This window comes from Struthio camelus, chromosome 30, assembly GCF_040807025.1.
Source record: "Struthio camelus isolate bStrCam1 chromosome 30, bStrCam1.hap1, whole genome shotgun sequence".
Classification (NCBI taxonomy): Eukaryota; Metazoa; Chordata; class Aves; order Struthioniformes; family Struthionidae; genus Struthio; species Struthio camelus.
This window is the reverse complement of record NC_090971.1, coordinates 459,850-475,647: the sequence shown is the minus strand read 5'-3', so window position 1 is coordinate 475,647 and position 15,798 is coordinate 459,850. Positions and strand designations below refer to the sequence as shown.

Genomic DNA, 15,798 nt, shown 5'->3' with positions numbered 1-15,798 from the left:
CAGGTCCCTGTGTGCACACACCCAGCACCACATCTGGGCAGGGGCACCAGCATGTGAGCACTCCAGGCCTGGGCGCAGACAGGGACACACCGGCACACGTGCCGACAGACCCGCCTGCTGTCACGCCCACACCAGCCCACCCATGGGCTGGCACATGTGAACACACTAGCACACACGTGCACGTGCACACAGAGGCCTGCACCTGCACGTGCACGCACCGTGCACCAGCATGCCAACCCACTAGTGTGAACACCGACTAGTGTAAACACACACACATGCTCATGTCCAACCCCACGCCCGTGCACGGCCCTCGCACCCAGGCTGAGACCAGACGCACTCGCTACCCGGTCCCAGGGTCCCGCACGGGGATTTATTTACAAAACCAGCAGTGCAGATAAGAAAGGGCGACGGGGACCACCGTCCTATACACGTATGTACATGCCGGGGCTCTATGTACACCGGGGCCCCGCTCCGCCAGCCCCGGCCGCGGGGGGGTCCGGCCCTGGGGGGTCCCAGGCTCCTCGCCCCAGGTTTGAGGGGTCGGCAGATGGGACGCGGGTCCCCCTCCCGCCCCAGGCAGAGGAGGGACACGGGGACCCACCTGTGCCACAGGGAGAAGGGGAGAGGCAGGATTGGGGAGGGGACACAAGCGTCCCGAGTACCACCAGCGCGATGCCAAGCACAGCCCGAGCAGGGACACCGTCCCCTCTGCCATCCCCCCAGCACCACGCAGGGAAAGGATCTGATCCAGAGTTCAAAGGGGGATTGGAGGGGGGGGGGAACCACATCCCCAGTGGGGTTCAGTGCGCCCCTGCCCACATATTTGTCCTCATGGTCCTGGGGCTTGAGGTCCTGGTGTCCCCGTGCGGGAGAACTGTGTCCCCATGTCTAGGGATAGCCTAGAGAAGCAGCTCCCTCTGGAGCGCAGTCCCACGCTGGCGGCTCCAATGCCTGCAGGTCCGGGGCGCTGTTGTCACCTCCTTCCCAGCAGGGCATGTCCAACCTCGTGCCAGCAGCCAAGGTGGCATTTGGCGACTGGAGCACTCTCCCGAACCTGGTGCACATCCCCAGCTTCGTGCCAGGACCAGTGGTGACATTTGGTGAACGGAGCCATGTCCAAGGGCACGATGTGTGTCCCCAAGCATGTGCCAGCACCAAGGGTGGCATTTAGGGACAGGAGCCCTGGCCCAGAGCACGGTGCACGACCCCAACTTCGTGCCAGCAGCAAAGGTGGCATTTGGGGACTAGAGCCCCAGCCTGGGGCACGGTGCGTGCCCCCAAACTTGTGCCAACACTTAGGTGGCTTTCAGGGACCGGAGCCCCAGGCTGGAGCATGGTGCATGTCCCCAACATCGTGACAGCAGCAAAGGAGGTATTTGGGGATCAGAGCCCCTACTCCAAGCATGGTGCACACCCCCAGCTTCATGCCAGCACCAACGGTGGCATTTAGGGACCAGATCTCCATCCCGGGCCATGGTGCATGTCCCCAACCTTGTGCCAGCAGCAAAGGTGGCATTTGGGGGCCAGAGCCCCATGCCGGGTGTCCGTGCCAACCCCACAGGCGGGCCAAAGGGGGATGGGGGAGCCAAGGAGGGAAGGGAGGCTCCTTGCGCAGCCCCCCCATCACACTGCCGTCCCCTCCAAATCCTGTGGCTGCTGCTCCAGGGGTGCCCGGCGGCGAGGCAAGGGGCCGGGTGGCACGTCCCGTCCCATCCTGTCCCGCCGCAGCCATGCTCACACCAGGTGCCCGCGGCCGTTGATGTAAATGCCGTTGGTGGTGGGTTTGGCCTGGAGCATGCCGTTCTCCTGCACAAAGTGGGTCATGGCCTGCTTGATGGGGTTGTCGCTGCTGTCCTCCTCCTCCTCCTTGGGCTCCTTGCCCTCCAGGGTGGGCAGCAGCGGGGCCGCCGGCACCTCCGTCTGTGTCTCGATCTCCCGCACTGTCGAGAGCGTGGAGTAGCTGCGCCCCTCGGCCTCCTCGCTCTGCGGGGACAAGGAGTGAGTTGGGGTCCGCCCAGGGACCTGAGTTTCCCTGCCAGGCCACACTGTTGGGCATGGCACAGCTGCACCCAAGGCTGGCACGCAGGGGGGCAACAGGGGACACGGGTGCCTTCACGGCCACGCGTGGGAGGTGGCGCCCAAGGCTTCGGTGCCTGGATGTGCGAAAACGTGTGCCCATGGGAAAGGGGTTTGCACACACAGAAAGGGACTTGCAGGCACACCGAAAGGGGGTTTGCACACGTGGAAGGGGGATTTCCACATGCATGGGAGCAGAACAGAAGTGGGGGACACGCTCTGGCACCCATGGGCAGAGCATGGTGCAGGGCTGGGCCCATGCCAAGCTGAGTCCTCCACCCCGGCCATGACCCCACTGTGCCCATGCTCTCACCATGGCGGAGCAGATGCTGGTGCCGCGCAGGCTCTCCCCGCGCAGGCTGTCCCCACGCAGGCTGCCTTGCCGGCTCTCCGCACGCAGGTGCAGTGTCTCCTCCAGCTGAAATACCCATCGTGAGAAAGCCGGGGGGAAGGGGCCCCCATCCAGTGGGCGCTGCTCCCCCGGGCACCCACTCCAGCCCCACAGGCCCAGGAACGCCAGGGTGGGATTTGGGGCAGGGGTAGGCTGGGCCCTGCTTCCTGCAGCACCCAAAGGGTCCCATGCACAGGTGACCCTCAGCCCCCAGGAGCAACCTGGGCAAAACCTGCTGCCTGGCACTGGCCACCCTACAGCCTCCCTGGGCACCCCGATGCCCAGTCTGACCCCTCCTTGGGCACCCCAATACCCTGGGCACCCCGATGCCCAGCTCCCCTTGGGCATCCTGCTGCCCCATCCAGCACCCTGGTCACCCCAATGACCCAGGCACCCCCATGCTTGGCTCCCTGGGATCCACTTCCCAACCCGTCTAGGGCACCCCAATACCCAGCACCTCGAGCACCGCAATCCACCACTCCCCTTGGGCACCTCACTACCCAACACCTCAAGCAACCCAATACCCAGCTCCCCTTGGGCACCCCCATACCCGAGCCCTGTGCGCCCACCTGGGTGCGTGTGTCGGTGCTGTGGCTGGAGTGCAGGCGCCGGATGGAGTTCTCCCGGGTCAGCGTCAGCTCCTCCTCGCTGTGAGCATAGCAGTGGCAGCCCTGAGAGTGGGCACTGCCACCCCCAGCACCCCTGACCCACACCTCCCCCCTGCCCAGTACCCCCCGGGGTCACCCTCCAACCCCCAGCCACCCGTGCCCATCCTGCACCCCTGCCCGCTCTTACTACTTCTCGGAGATGCGCTTGGTCTTGCGCTTGTGGTAGAGAGCCATGACGATGATGACGACCACAAGGACGCAGAGCAGGACTGTTGCAATGACGCCCACCATCACCACTGAGGCCGAGACCAAGTCCACCTGGCGCACCTCGTGGTCTGTGGGGACAACCCGTGAGACAGGCTTGGGCACGTGGAGCGGTGGGTGGAGGGAGAGGGAGGGAAGGAGGGAGAGGGATGGAGAGATGTGTGTGGGGGGGAAGGATGAGTAGGTGGGTGGATGGATGAGTAGATGGGTGAGTAATGGGTGGATGCATGAGTAGACGGGTGGATGGATAGATGAGTAGATGGATGACCGCAGATGAGTAGACAGGTGGGTAGACAGGTATATGGACGGATGGATGGATGAACAGAAAAATGGATGGAGGGTTGGATAGACAGAAGTGGTGAGGGACAGATGGATGAATAGATGGGTGGATGGACAGACAGGTGAATGGACAGACAGGTGAATGGACAAAAGGCTATGTGGATGCATGATGAACAAATGGATGGAGACAGGTGGATAGACAGAGAAAAGTGACGGGGGACAGACAGACAGGTGGATGAATGGACAGATGGGTACATGGATGAATGGGTAGATGGATGAACAGACAAACAAATGGACAGACAGGTGGATGGATGGGCACATGAATAGATGGACGGATGGATGCAAGACGAGGCAGAGAAGATGGATGGACAGATGAGTGGCTAGATGGACAGATGGATGGATGGGAGATGAGGCAGAGGAGATGGATGGACAGACAGATTCACTGGATGAAGTGGCAATGAAGGCATGGAGTTGGGGAGTGAATGGACGGAGGGATAGACCAGTGAATGGATGGAAAGGAGTGTCTGGGGATGGACAGGTGAATGAACAGACAGGTGGATGGACATATAGAAGAATCCGGGGAGAGAGAGAGCATGGGGGAAGGAGGGTCAGAAGGATGGACAGATGGGTGATGCATGGGCAGAAGTGCTTGCAAAGGGATAGAAGGATGAATGGAGAGAAATGGCAGGAAGGATGGACAGATGGGCAGGTAGATGAAGGGAGAGATGAGTCTGGGGACAAATGAGTGGACAGGCGAACACAGGAGTGGATGTGGCAAGAAAGAGCACAGAGATCTTCCACCCCACACCGCATCGACCCTGCCAGGCTCTGCAGATAATTAACCTCTTTCCCCCTAATGAGGCTCCCACCACCAACAAGCACCTGGCACCTCCCTGGCAGTACTGGGTCCCAGGTCCAGGTCCCCCTGCTGAGAGCTCCCACCCAGACCCCAATCGCCAGCCCAAAGCACCCTTCAGGGTGACCCTGGGCACCACATACTCTGGGTAGCACTGGTGCTTGCTCCATGTCGTGGGACACTCATCCAGCATGGCAAGCCCTGGACAGCATCATCATGTGCCCCGGGACACCCACCCAGCACGGCAAACTCTGGGGGCCATCGGTGCCTGCTGCACACTCCGGACACCCACCCAGCACCACAAGCCCCAGGTGACATCAGTGGGTGCTCAGGGAACCCCTCTGGCAGCATGAACCCCAGGTGGCACCTCCGGGTGCCCCAGGACACCCACTCATCTCAGTGAGCGCTGGGTGCGATCGGCTCCCCCGTGCTCCCGCGCCTACCTGCCGCTCTGCTCTTTACGCTGACGTTGGCCCGGACCTCCTTGGCGGCGATGCGGTTGGAGATGCGGCAGACGTAGTCCCCGGCATCACCCACCATGAGCGGCCGCTGGAAGACGAGGGTGTCCCCCTTCACCCGCACGCCGGCGGGCAGCGGGGCGTCGAGCCTGCGGCGTGGGGGGACAGCATGAAGCCCCCGTGCCCGGCGGGGGCTCGGCGTGCCCGGGCGGGCGCAGGCGGCGGGTGCCGAAATCAAAGCGCAGCTGCGGTTCCCACGGTGCCTGGGTGGCTGACGCCCTGCTTGGCCTCGGCGCCGAGCCTGCCCGGGCACGGCCCGACCTGCGCCGCTCGCCGCCGCCACGCTGTGCCGCGCCTGCCCGCCGCGGCCCCTCGGCACGGCACGCCTGGGCAGGGACGGGCCCGGGCACAGACGCGGGCACAGGACACATGGCGGGGACACGGATGCATGCAAAGGACACACAGCAGGGACATGGATCCGTGCACGGGACAGATGGCACAACAGGGACAGGGATGCATACACGGGACACAGCAGGAACACAGACGTGTGCATAGGACATCTGGCATGACAGACACTGACGTATGCATAGGACACGGCAAGGACAGATGTGTGCACGGACACAGCGTGGCAGGGACACATGTACACGCAGGTTATGCAGCGTGGCAGGCATACGCAGCACAGCAGGGACACTGCCATGCACTAGGAACACGGCAAGGACATGGAGGTGTGCATGGGACACAGCAGGGACACAGATGTATGCAAGGCACAAGGGCACAGCAAGGACACAGATATGTGCAAGGTGCACGCAGCACGACAGGAACACAAATGGGTGCAAAAGACACAGCGCTACAGGGACACGCAGCACAGCACGGACACCGACACATGCAAGGGACAGAAGTGCACACACTGGAGCAGGGACACAGCCGTGTGCACAAGGACCACACATGCCTGTCACTGGGCATCCAGCTCACATGCATGTGCAAGTTCACATGCGTGTGCAAGCACATGGATGCGCTCACGCCTTCGTGGCCACGCGCGTGTTCCCCGCACGGGGACCCAAGTTTCCCCCATGCAGGGCGTCGCACAAGGAGCCACGAACACACATGCACGGGAGACATACACGCCATTTACACGTGACTCCCACCTGGGTGCTCCAACCAGCCCCCGTCGTCTCTGTGACGCCCCCAACCAGACACCTGGGTCCCATCTTGCTCTGCAGCCCCCACAGCTGCACCCAGGGTCACTCCCCCACCCCAGGCGCTGCACCCTGTCCCAGCACACGTGTGTCCTTACCGTGTCCAGTTGTAGGTGGGAGGAGGGTTGCCGTCACCCAGGCAGGTCAGCGTGGCACCCTCCATGCCCTCCTGCCAGTCCTCCGTGTGCCCCAGCACCGAGGCGTCCGAGAGGTCTGGGGATGAGGGGATCGTGAGGGGACGGGGGGCACTCCTCCCTGCGCGCCATCGCAGCCTAGCAAGGCCCCGGTGCTCCTCGATGTCCCCCAAGTCCCACGTGTCCCTCCATGTCTTCCAAGTCTCAAGTCCCCTGTGTCCCTCCATGCCCCGTGTCCCATGTCCCCCAAGTCCCTCCATGTCCAAGTTCCCTCATGCCCTGTGTCCCTCCACGTCCCCAAAGTCTCCCCTTGTCCCCTTTGCCCCTCCACGCCCCCTGTCCCTCCACGTCTCCCAAATCCCTTCCCATCCTCCACGTCCCCTATACCCTCCCTGTCCTCCACGTCCCTCCATGCCTCCCATGTCCTAAGTCCTTTGTGTCCCTCCACATCCCCCAAGTCCTCCTCCACGTTCCCCCACGCCTCTTCACGTCTCCTGTCCCTCCCTGTCCCCCATGACCCTCCCTGTCCCCCATATCCCCTATGCTCTCCATGCCCCCGTACCCCTCCAGGTTCCCCAAGTCTCCCCATATCTCCCAAGTCTCCTCTTGTCCTCCATGCCCCCTATGTCCTCCAGGTCCCTCATGACCTACATGTCCCCCAAGTTCCCCCACATTCCCCGACACCTGCAGCCCCCCACGTCCTCCAGGCCCCCCACGTCCCCCCATGCCTGCAGCCCCCCCATGTCCCCCAGGTCCCCCCGCATCCTCCAGGTCCCCCAAGTTCCCCACGTCCCCCCACACCTGCAGCCCCCCCATGTCCTCCAGGTCCCCCAAGCCCCTCACATCCCCCCACATCTGCAGCCCCCCCATGTCCTCCAGGCCCCCCAAGCCCCCCACACCTGCAGCCCCCCCATGTCCTCCAGGTCCCCTAAGCCCCCCACGTCCCCCCACACCTGCAGCCCCCCCATGTCCTCCAGGTCCCCCAAGCCCCCCACGTCCCCCCACACCTGCAGCCCCCTCCGTGTCCTCCAGGTCCCCCAAGCCCCCCACGTCCCCCCACACCTGCAGCCCCCCATGTCCTCCAGGTTCCCCAAGCCCCCCACATCTCCCCACACCTGCAGCCCCCTCCGTGTCCTCCAGGTCCCCCACGTCCCCCCACACCTGCAGCCCCCCCATGTCCTCCAGGTCCCCCACGTCCCCCCACACCTGCAGCCCCCCACGTCCTCCAGGTCCCCTAAGCCCCCCACATCCCCCCACATCTGCAGCCCCCCCATGTCCTCCAGGCCCCCCAAGCCCCCCACACCTGCAGCCCCCCCATGTCCTCCAGGTCCCCTAAGCCCCCCACGTCCCCCCACACCTGCAGCCCCCCCATGTCCTCCAGGTCCCCCAAGCCCCCCACATCCCCCCACACCTGCAGCCCCCTCTGTGTCCTCCAGGTCCCCCAAGCCCCCCACGTCCCCCCACACCTGCAGCCCCCTCCGTGTCCTCCAGGTCCCCCAAGCCCCCCACGTCCCCCCACACCTGCAGCCCCCTCCGTGTCCTCCAGGTCCCCCAAGCCCCCCACGTCCCCCCACACCTGCAGCCCCCCCCCCATGTCCTACAGGTCCCCCAAGCCCCCCACATCCCCCCACACCTGCAGCCCCCCCATGTCCTCCAGGTCCCCCAAGCCCCCCACACCTGCAGCCCCCCCATGTCCTCCAGGTCCCCTAAGCCCCCCACATCCCCCCACACCTGCAGCCCCCCCATGTCCTCCAGGTGCCCCAAGCCCCCCACATCCCCCCACACCTGCAGCCCCCTCCGTGTCCTCCAGGTCCCCCAAGCCCCCCACGTCCCCCCACACCTGCAGCCCCCTCCGTGTCCTCCAGGTCCCCCAAGCCCCCCACGTCCCCCCACACCTGCAGCCCCCCATGTCCTCCAGGTTCCCCAAGCCCCCCACATCTCCCCACACCTGCAGCCCCCTCCGTGTCCTCCAGGTCCCCCACGTCCCCCCACACCTGCAGCCCCCCCATGTCCTCCAGGTCCCCCACGTCCCCCCACACCTGCAGCCCCCCACGTCCTCCAGGTCCCCTAAGCCCCCTACATCCCCCCACATCTGCAGCCCCCCCATGTCCTCCAGGCCCCCCAAGCCCCCCACACCTGCAGCCCCCCCATGTCCTCCAGGTCCCCTAAGCCCCCCACGTCCCCCCACACCTGCAGCCCCCCCATGTCCTCCAGGTCCCCCAAGCCCCCCACATCCCCCCACACCTGCAGCCCCCCCATGTCCTCCAGGCCCCCCAAGCCCCCCACGTCCCCCCACACCTGCAGCCCCCTCCGTGTCCTCCAGGTCCCCCAAGCCCCCCACGTCCCCCCACACCTGCAGCCCCCTCCCCATGTCCTACAGGTCCCCCAAGCCCCCCACATCCCCCCACACCTGCAGCCCCCTCCATGTCCTCCAGGTCCCCCAAGCCCCCCACATCCCCCCACACCTGCAGCCCCCTCCCCATGTCCTACAGGTCCCCCAAGCCCCCCACATCCCCCCACACCTGCAGCCCCCTCCGTGTCCTCCAGGTCCCCCACTTCCCCCCACACCTGCAGCCCCCCCATGTCCTCCAGGTGCCCCAAGCCCCCCACATCCCCCCACACCTGCAGCCCCCCCATGTCCTCCAGGTGCCCCAAGCCCCCATCCCCCCACACCTGCAGCCCCCCCCCGTGTCCTCCAGGCCCCCCAAGCCCCCCAGGCCCCCCCGTGCCAGGGCCGTACAGGCGACGCTGAGGACGTGGGTGATCCTCTTCTCGTGGCGCAGGCCGGGATGGGCGACGACGCAGGTGAGGCTCTTGCCGTTCATGCTGCGCCCGGGCACCAGGAAGAACTCGCTGGTGACGGAGGCGGAGCGGGCGTGCGAGGAGCGCCGCGTGGCGTTGGTGCCCCGCACCTCCGTCTCCCAGCGCACGGTGGGCGCCGGGCTGCCCTCTGCCGTGCACGAGGCCGCCAGCGCCTGGCCCTGGCCCTCCTCCAGCGGCGGCCCCGGGTTCAGGATGGGCAGCGGTGGCACTGGGGGCAGGTGGCCGCGTCAGCCTCCCCTTCGCCCGCCGGGACCCCCGAGCCACCCGCCTCCTGCCGGGGGACCCCCAAGGCGTCACCCTCCCGCCCCACCACCTCCGACCCGCGCTGCGGCCAGCGCCCGCTACCAGCGCCCAGTCCCGGGCCTGGTGCCCACGACCTGATGCCCACTGCCCCGTGGCCAGCACCCCATGCCTGTCCTCGTTGCCCAGGGCCCAACACCCAGTGCCCAGGCCCCGTTGCCCCATTCCCAGGCCCCAGTGCCCTGGTGCCCAGTTCCTCTTCCCAGTCCCCATTGCCCCATTCTCAGTCCCCATTGCCCCAGTGCCCAGGCCCTCTTCCCAGTCCCCAGTGCCCAGTTCCCACACCCCCATTCCCAGTCCCCATTGCCCCATTCCCAGTCCCTCTTCCCAGTCCCCAGGCCCCATTCCCAGTCCCCAGTGCCCTGGTGCCCAGTTCCTCTTCCCAGTCCCCATTGCCCTGGTGCCCAGTCCCTCTTCCCAGTCCCCAGTGCCCTGGTGCCCAGGCCCCATTCCCAGTCCCCATTGCCCTGGTGCCCAGTTCCTCTTCCCAGTCCCCATTGCCCCATTCCCAGTGCCCTGGTGCCCAGGCCCCATTCCCAGTCCCCATTGCCCTGGTTCCCAGTCCCCAGTGCCCCGGTGCCCAGTCCCTCTTCCCAGTCCCCACACCCCCATTCCCAGTCCCCATTGCCCTGGTGCCCAGTCCCTCTTCCCAGTCCCCATTGCCCCGTGCTCAGTCCCTGTTCCCAGTCCCGGTGCCCGTTGTCCGCCGCCCCGTGCCCACCCGTCGGCACTCACCCAGCACCTTGAGGGTGAGGCGCCCCTCGAAGTTGCCCATGGGGAATGTGATGAGGTGACACTCGTAGTCGCCTTCGTCGCCCTGCACGGCGTTCTTGAGGACGATGGCGCCGTCCTCCAGGGCGCCGGGCGCCCGCCACAGCACCCGCCCTGCGTAGGACTCCTGCACGTGCTCGCCGTGCTCCAGGTTGAGCACGGCCAGCTCGGCGCTGCGCCCCGCGGGGCCCTGCTTCAGCCACGTCACCTGCACCACCTTCTCGCCCTCCTGCGCCCGGTAGTGACACGGCAGCACCACGTCCTGGCCCAGCACCGCCGTCACGCTGCGCTCCACCTCCACCACCCCCGAGCGGCAGCCTGTGGGCACCCCAGGGTGACAACGGTGTCGTAGCGCACGCCTGTGCGTGCTTGGGCACGCTTGCACGCGCTTGGGCATGCTCAAACATCCATGCACACTTTGGCACGCTCGTACATGTTTAGGCATGCTTGCACTCGCTTGGGCAAGCTCAAACAACCCTGCACGCTGCATGCTTGTGCACACTCAAACATTCATGCATGCTTTGGTGTGCTCGTGCATGCTTGTGCATGTTCGCACACACTTGTGCACACTCAGGAAAATAAGGCACGCTTTGGCATGCTCATGCACACTCAAAGACACTCTTCCAGGCACTTGTGCATGCTCACAAACATCCAGGCATGCTTTGGCACACTCACGCATGTTTGGATATGCTCGTGCACACTTGCAGATGCTTGTGTACACCCACACATGTGCATGCATACTTTGGCAAGCTCATGCATACTGGACACGCTTGCACACATCCACGCTTGCTTTGGCATGTGCATGCATGCTTCGACACACTCATACATGGCTAAAAACACTCATACACGCTTGTGCATGCTCACACACATCCATGCATACCTTGACATAGGCATTCATGCTTGGGCACACTCACTCGCGCTTGGGCACACTTCAGCATGCTTGGGCATGCTTATGCACACTTGGACCAGCTCACACACATCCTTGCACACTTTGGCATGCTCATGCATGCTTCAGCATGATTCTGTACACTTAGGCAAGCTCGGGCACACTTGCACGTGCTGGGGCACCCTCATGCACACATGGGCTTGCTCATGCACACCCATGCATGCTTGGACATGCTCACACATGCTTGGACATACACATGCACGCTCACATGTGCTTGGGCACGCTCCTGCCTGCTTGGGCACACTCATACATGCTTGGGCACACTCACGTTTGCTTCAGCATGCTCATGCACACTTGGGCACACTCACCCTTGGGTGTGCTCACACATGCTCATACATGATTGTGCATACATATGCTCAGGCACACTCAGGCACGCTCACGTGTGCTTGGGCATGCTCTCACACATTTGGGCATGCTCATGGGTGCTTGGGCACAGGCGGGCACACTCGGACATACTCATACATGCCTGGGCACACACACTCTTGGGCTTATCACATGCACTTGGGCACACTTGTGTATTCTCACACACGCTTGTGCACGCTCACGCATACTTGGAAGCACTCCAGTATAACTATGCACGCTTGTATGTTCTCATGCACGCTTATGTACACTCACACAAGCTTCAACATGCTCATACATATATGCACGTTTGTGCTCACTCACATGGGCATGCTCGTACAGGCTCAGGCATGCTTTTCAGGTGTGTGCGTGTCCACACGCACCTTTGCACACTTGTACACGTCCATGTCAGATGCTCGCGCATGCTCACGTGCCTGCGCATGCACAGGCACACATGCACACGCTTACATGTCACGTCTCACATCCAGATGCACACCCTCGCACGCACTTGTGTGCACGCTCCCGCGCAGGGGGATGCTCACGCCACCCGGCCCCTCCACAACCCTCCGGGGTCCCCCTCGTCGGGGCACGGCTCCGGCCCCAGTCCCCAAGGAGCACCAGGAGCTCAGGCGTCCGGGCCGGCTCCCCCACCCAGCGCGGGCGGGCGAAGGGCAGGGCTGGGGGCACCCCACCGAGCCGGTCGGCCCGGCCGCAGCCCGTGCGCCGGCGAGGGCGTGCGGCGACGCCGGGAATGCGCCTGCCTCCGGCGAAGCGCCCAGGCCGGAGAGGCCAGCTAAACCGGCCCGCTCGGATGCCGGGGCCCTGCCGCAGCTTGCGAGGGATCCACTCCCTTGCACCGCGCCACCTCCCACGTCCCACCCGGATCCAGCACCTTGGGGTGCTCCGAGCCGCCGGTGCACCCGGAGCTGCTCTGAGCGCTGGGTGCCAGCTTGGCCCCCCCAATTTACCCTTAACTCTGCCCCTCAGCCAGTGAGACTGCCCTGGAGCTGCGCCAGTGGCTTCGGAGCGATGCTTGTAATTAAAGGACACTAATTACACCACGATTAGCCGCTAGATTAATTAAATAATTGCCAGGGCCACGGCCCAGGTGGCTGGGCCATCGCTCATGACTCGGCTGTACTGGAGCCTCGGAGGTCCGACCCCGGCAGCGGGAATCCGCGCACAGCGCTACCGGCGTGAGCGCACGCTTCGCCCGCGCGCGGGGCGCCGGAGCAGCCCAGGGAGCGCGTGAGTCACGGCAAGGCCCCGGCGCTGCGCACGACGCCCGGGCCCCGGCGGCTCGGCGGGCAGCCAGTGCCCGCCGCGGGGCATCTCCACCCAACCGGGCTGACTCCGGAGGAAGAACCGCGTGAGAACGGAGCCAGGAACCGGCTCGACCGGCTCCGTGCAGGGTCACTGCCTTCAACCCTCCCCGGCACAGCGGCGCCCCTGCCCCACTCCCTGCCTCAGTTTCCCCTCCCGGATGGCGTGCGGATTCGCTTGCAAGGCGCCGGCGGGCTCCTGCGCAGCAGCCGAGCACGGGGTCCCCCACGTGCACGCGTGTGCACCATGGGTGCAGCACACGCATCGCACATACAGCCCTCTCCCCTGCTACGCACACCGAGGCACAGCCGCGGCCTCCCCGCCACGCCAGCAGGCCTGTCCCGTGCACGCGCACGCACCCGCTCCCTTGCACACGTACACTTGTGTCTCCTCAGGCACACACGGGGGACCTCGCGCATCTTGCCCCTCTTCCCTGCACGCGGGTGTACGGGTGGCCATGAACACACACGTGTGCAAACACAGCCCCGTGGACACGGCCACACACGCACTTTCACCGTGCACACTAGCATGTGTTCACTTTTCTCTCACACATGTGCACACGTACGCCTGTGAGTGCACACGCTCAGTTTCCTTCCATTCCTGTACACACACACGTGTGCCCACACGCTTGCACAGGCACACCCCGCGCCATCACCCATGCACACGCATGCTTGCACGCCCTCGTGAGCACACACGTGTGCTTGCTTACACGCACGCTCACAGGTGCCCCCTCTCCCTTGCACACGCGTGACGCCCCCACCCCACAGCCCCCACTCCCCAGCAGCACCAGCGGCACCCACCGGACTGGTCGGGGTGCTGGGGCGGGCGCAGGCCTGACGCTGGGGGATGGGCACAGGGCCCTGCGGCCCCTGACCCCCCTCCCGGTGGGACCTGGGGATGCGGGGGGGGGGGGGAATAGCGCCCCACTCCAGTGACGTCACCATTGCCCCGGGGTGCCCGGGCTGTTCCCACGGGCCTCGGACGCCTGGGTCCACCGTACGGCGGTCCCCCCTGCCAGCTGGCTGTGTCTCCCTGGCACGCGAGGGGAAACTGAGGCATGGCGGGAGGGCAGGGGCACTGCTTCCCCCGCTTGGGTGCAGTGCCCAGGATTGGGGGGTGGCCAGGAAGGGACCCAAGTGTCCGGGAACACCTGCCAGCCCTGCTCCCGCGGGTTGTTCCCCCCCCAGCCCTGTATCCCCAGATGCAGGGGCTGCCCTGTGCCCCCAGTGGTGTCCTCCCCAACAGCCCTGTCCCCTCCCCGTGTCCCCAGAGGGGTCTGCCCGATCCCCCCGACGTCCCCCCCAACAGCCCTGTCCCCTCCCCGTGTCCCCAGAGGGGTCTGCCCGGTCCCCCCGACGTCCCCCCCAACAGCCCTGTCCCCTCCCCGTGTCCCCAAAGGGGTCTGCCCGGTTCCCCCGACGTCCCCCCCAACAGCCCTGTCCCCTCCCCGTGTCCCCGGAGGGGTCTGCCCGGTCCCCCCGACGTCCCCCCCAACAGCCCTGTCCCCTCCCCGTGTCCCCGGAGGGGTCTGCCCGGTCCCCCCGACGTCCCCCCCAACAGCCCTGTCCCCTCCCCGTGTCCCCGGAGGGGTCTGCCCGGTCCCCCCGACGTCCCCCCCAACAGCCCTGTCCCCTCCCCGTGTCCCCGGAGGGGTCTGCCCGGTCCCCTCGACGTCCCCCCCAACAGCCCTGTCCCCTCCCCGTGTCCCCGGAGGGGTCTGCCCGGTCCCCCCGACGTCCCCCCCAACAGCCCTGTCCCCTCCCCGTGTCCCCGGAGGGGTCTGCCCGGTTCCCCCGACGTCCCCCCCAACAGCCCTGTCCCCTCCCCGTGTCCCCGGAGGGGTCTGCCCGGTCCCCCCGACGTCCCCCCCAACAGCCCTGTCCCCCTGTGTCCCCAGCCCTGCCCCCCCACCAGCTCCATCCCATCCCGCTCCCCCGACGTCCCCAGCCCTGTCCCCACCGTGTCCCCAGGCCCTGTGTGCCTCCTCCACCACCCAGAGGGGACGGGACACGGGTCGGGGTCCCCCCGCGCCCCACGGGAACACCCCCCCCACCCGCGGGGCACACGGCGCGCAGCCCGCACACGCGTGTAGGCACCTGCACCCGCACGGCGCGCACACGCACCCCTCGCACGGGGCGCGCACACCTGCACGCACACGCACACCGACAGCCCCGCCGTGCACACACGCACCCACACTCGCGTGCACACACGGAGGTGCACGCGCAGGTGCACGCGCACCCACGCACAGGTGCACACGCGTGTGCACACACGCACGGGCTTCTGCCCCCCCCCCGCCCGCCGGGGCCCTGCCCGGACGCCTGGGACCCCGCACCGCCCCCCCGGGGCTCCGCTCCCCCCGGGTCCCGCTGCCGGTGCGTCCCGCTCCCGGTCTGGGCTCCCCAGCCCAGAGGAAGCCGGTGCCCCCCGGTCCCGGTCCCGGTCCCGGTCCGGGTCCGGGTCCCGGTGGCGGTGCCTTACCGGTGCCGGCGAGGAGGAGGAGGAGGAGGAGGAGGAGGAGGAGGCGGCGGCGGCAGGGCGCCCCGGGCCGCATCCCGCGGGGGGCCATGCGGACACCTGCGGGCTCACGGCGCGGCTCGGCTCCCGGCCAACACCATCCGGGCCGTCCCGCGCCGAACCGAGCCGAACCGGGCCGGCCCGGGCCGGGCCGAACCGAGCCGAACCGGGCTAAGCCGGGCCGAACCGGGCCAGTCTGAGCCGGGCCGAACCGGGCCGCTCCGGGCCGAACCGGGCCGCGCGCAGCGCAGGGGTCGGTGCTTCGCGGCTGAGCCGGGACGGGACGGGGCGGGGCCTCAGGGGCGGGGTCGGGAGGGGCGGGGCCTCAAGGGCGGGGCCTCAAGGGCGGGGCCTCAGGGGCGGGGTCGGGCGGGGCGGGGCCTCGGGGCGGGGTCGGGCGGGGCGGACCGGTCCGGCCGGTGCGGCAGGGGTGGAGCCGCGGGCGCGGCCTTAAAGGGGCGATAGTCCCCGACGGGGCGGGTGGGGCCCACGGGAGACGGCCCCCGCCGCTCCGCCCGGA

The 15,798-nt window shown here is 66.7% G+C and overlaps 1 protein-coding gene across 1 annotated transcript; it reads right to left on the bottom strand.

Annotated features, from left to right (window-relative positions):
* Nucleotides 1-285: 285 nt before the first annotated feature.
* On the bottom strand, nucleotides 286-15,573 carry NECTIN4 (nectin cell adhesion molecule 4). Its single transcript, XM_068922110.1, has 9 exons — nucleotides 15,243-15,573; nucleotides 10,121-10,474; nucleotides 9,003-9,293; nucleotides 6,227-6,341; nucleotides 4,918-5,081; nucleotides 3,263-3,410; nucleotides 3,037-3,115; nucleotides 2,390-2,494; nucleotides 286-1,983 (listed from the first exon to the last, which is right to left on the bottom strand). The coding sequence occupies exons 1-9, from the start codon at nucleotides 15,328-15,330 to the stop codon at nucleotides 1,735-1,737; spliced, it is 1,593 nt and encodes a 530-aa protein (XP_068778211.1). The 5' UTR covers nucleotides 15,331-15,573; the 3' UTR covers nucleotides 286-1,734.
* Between the last annotated feature and the right edge of the window lie 225 nt (nucleotides 15,574-15,798).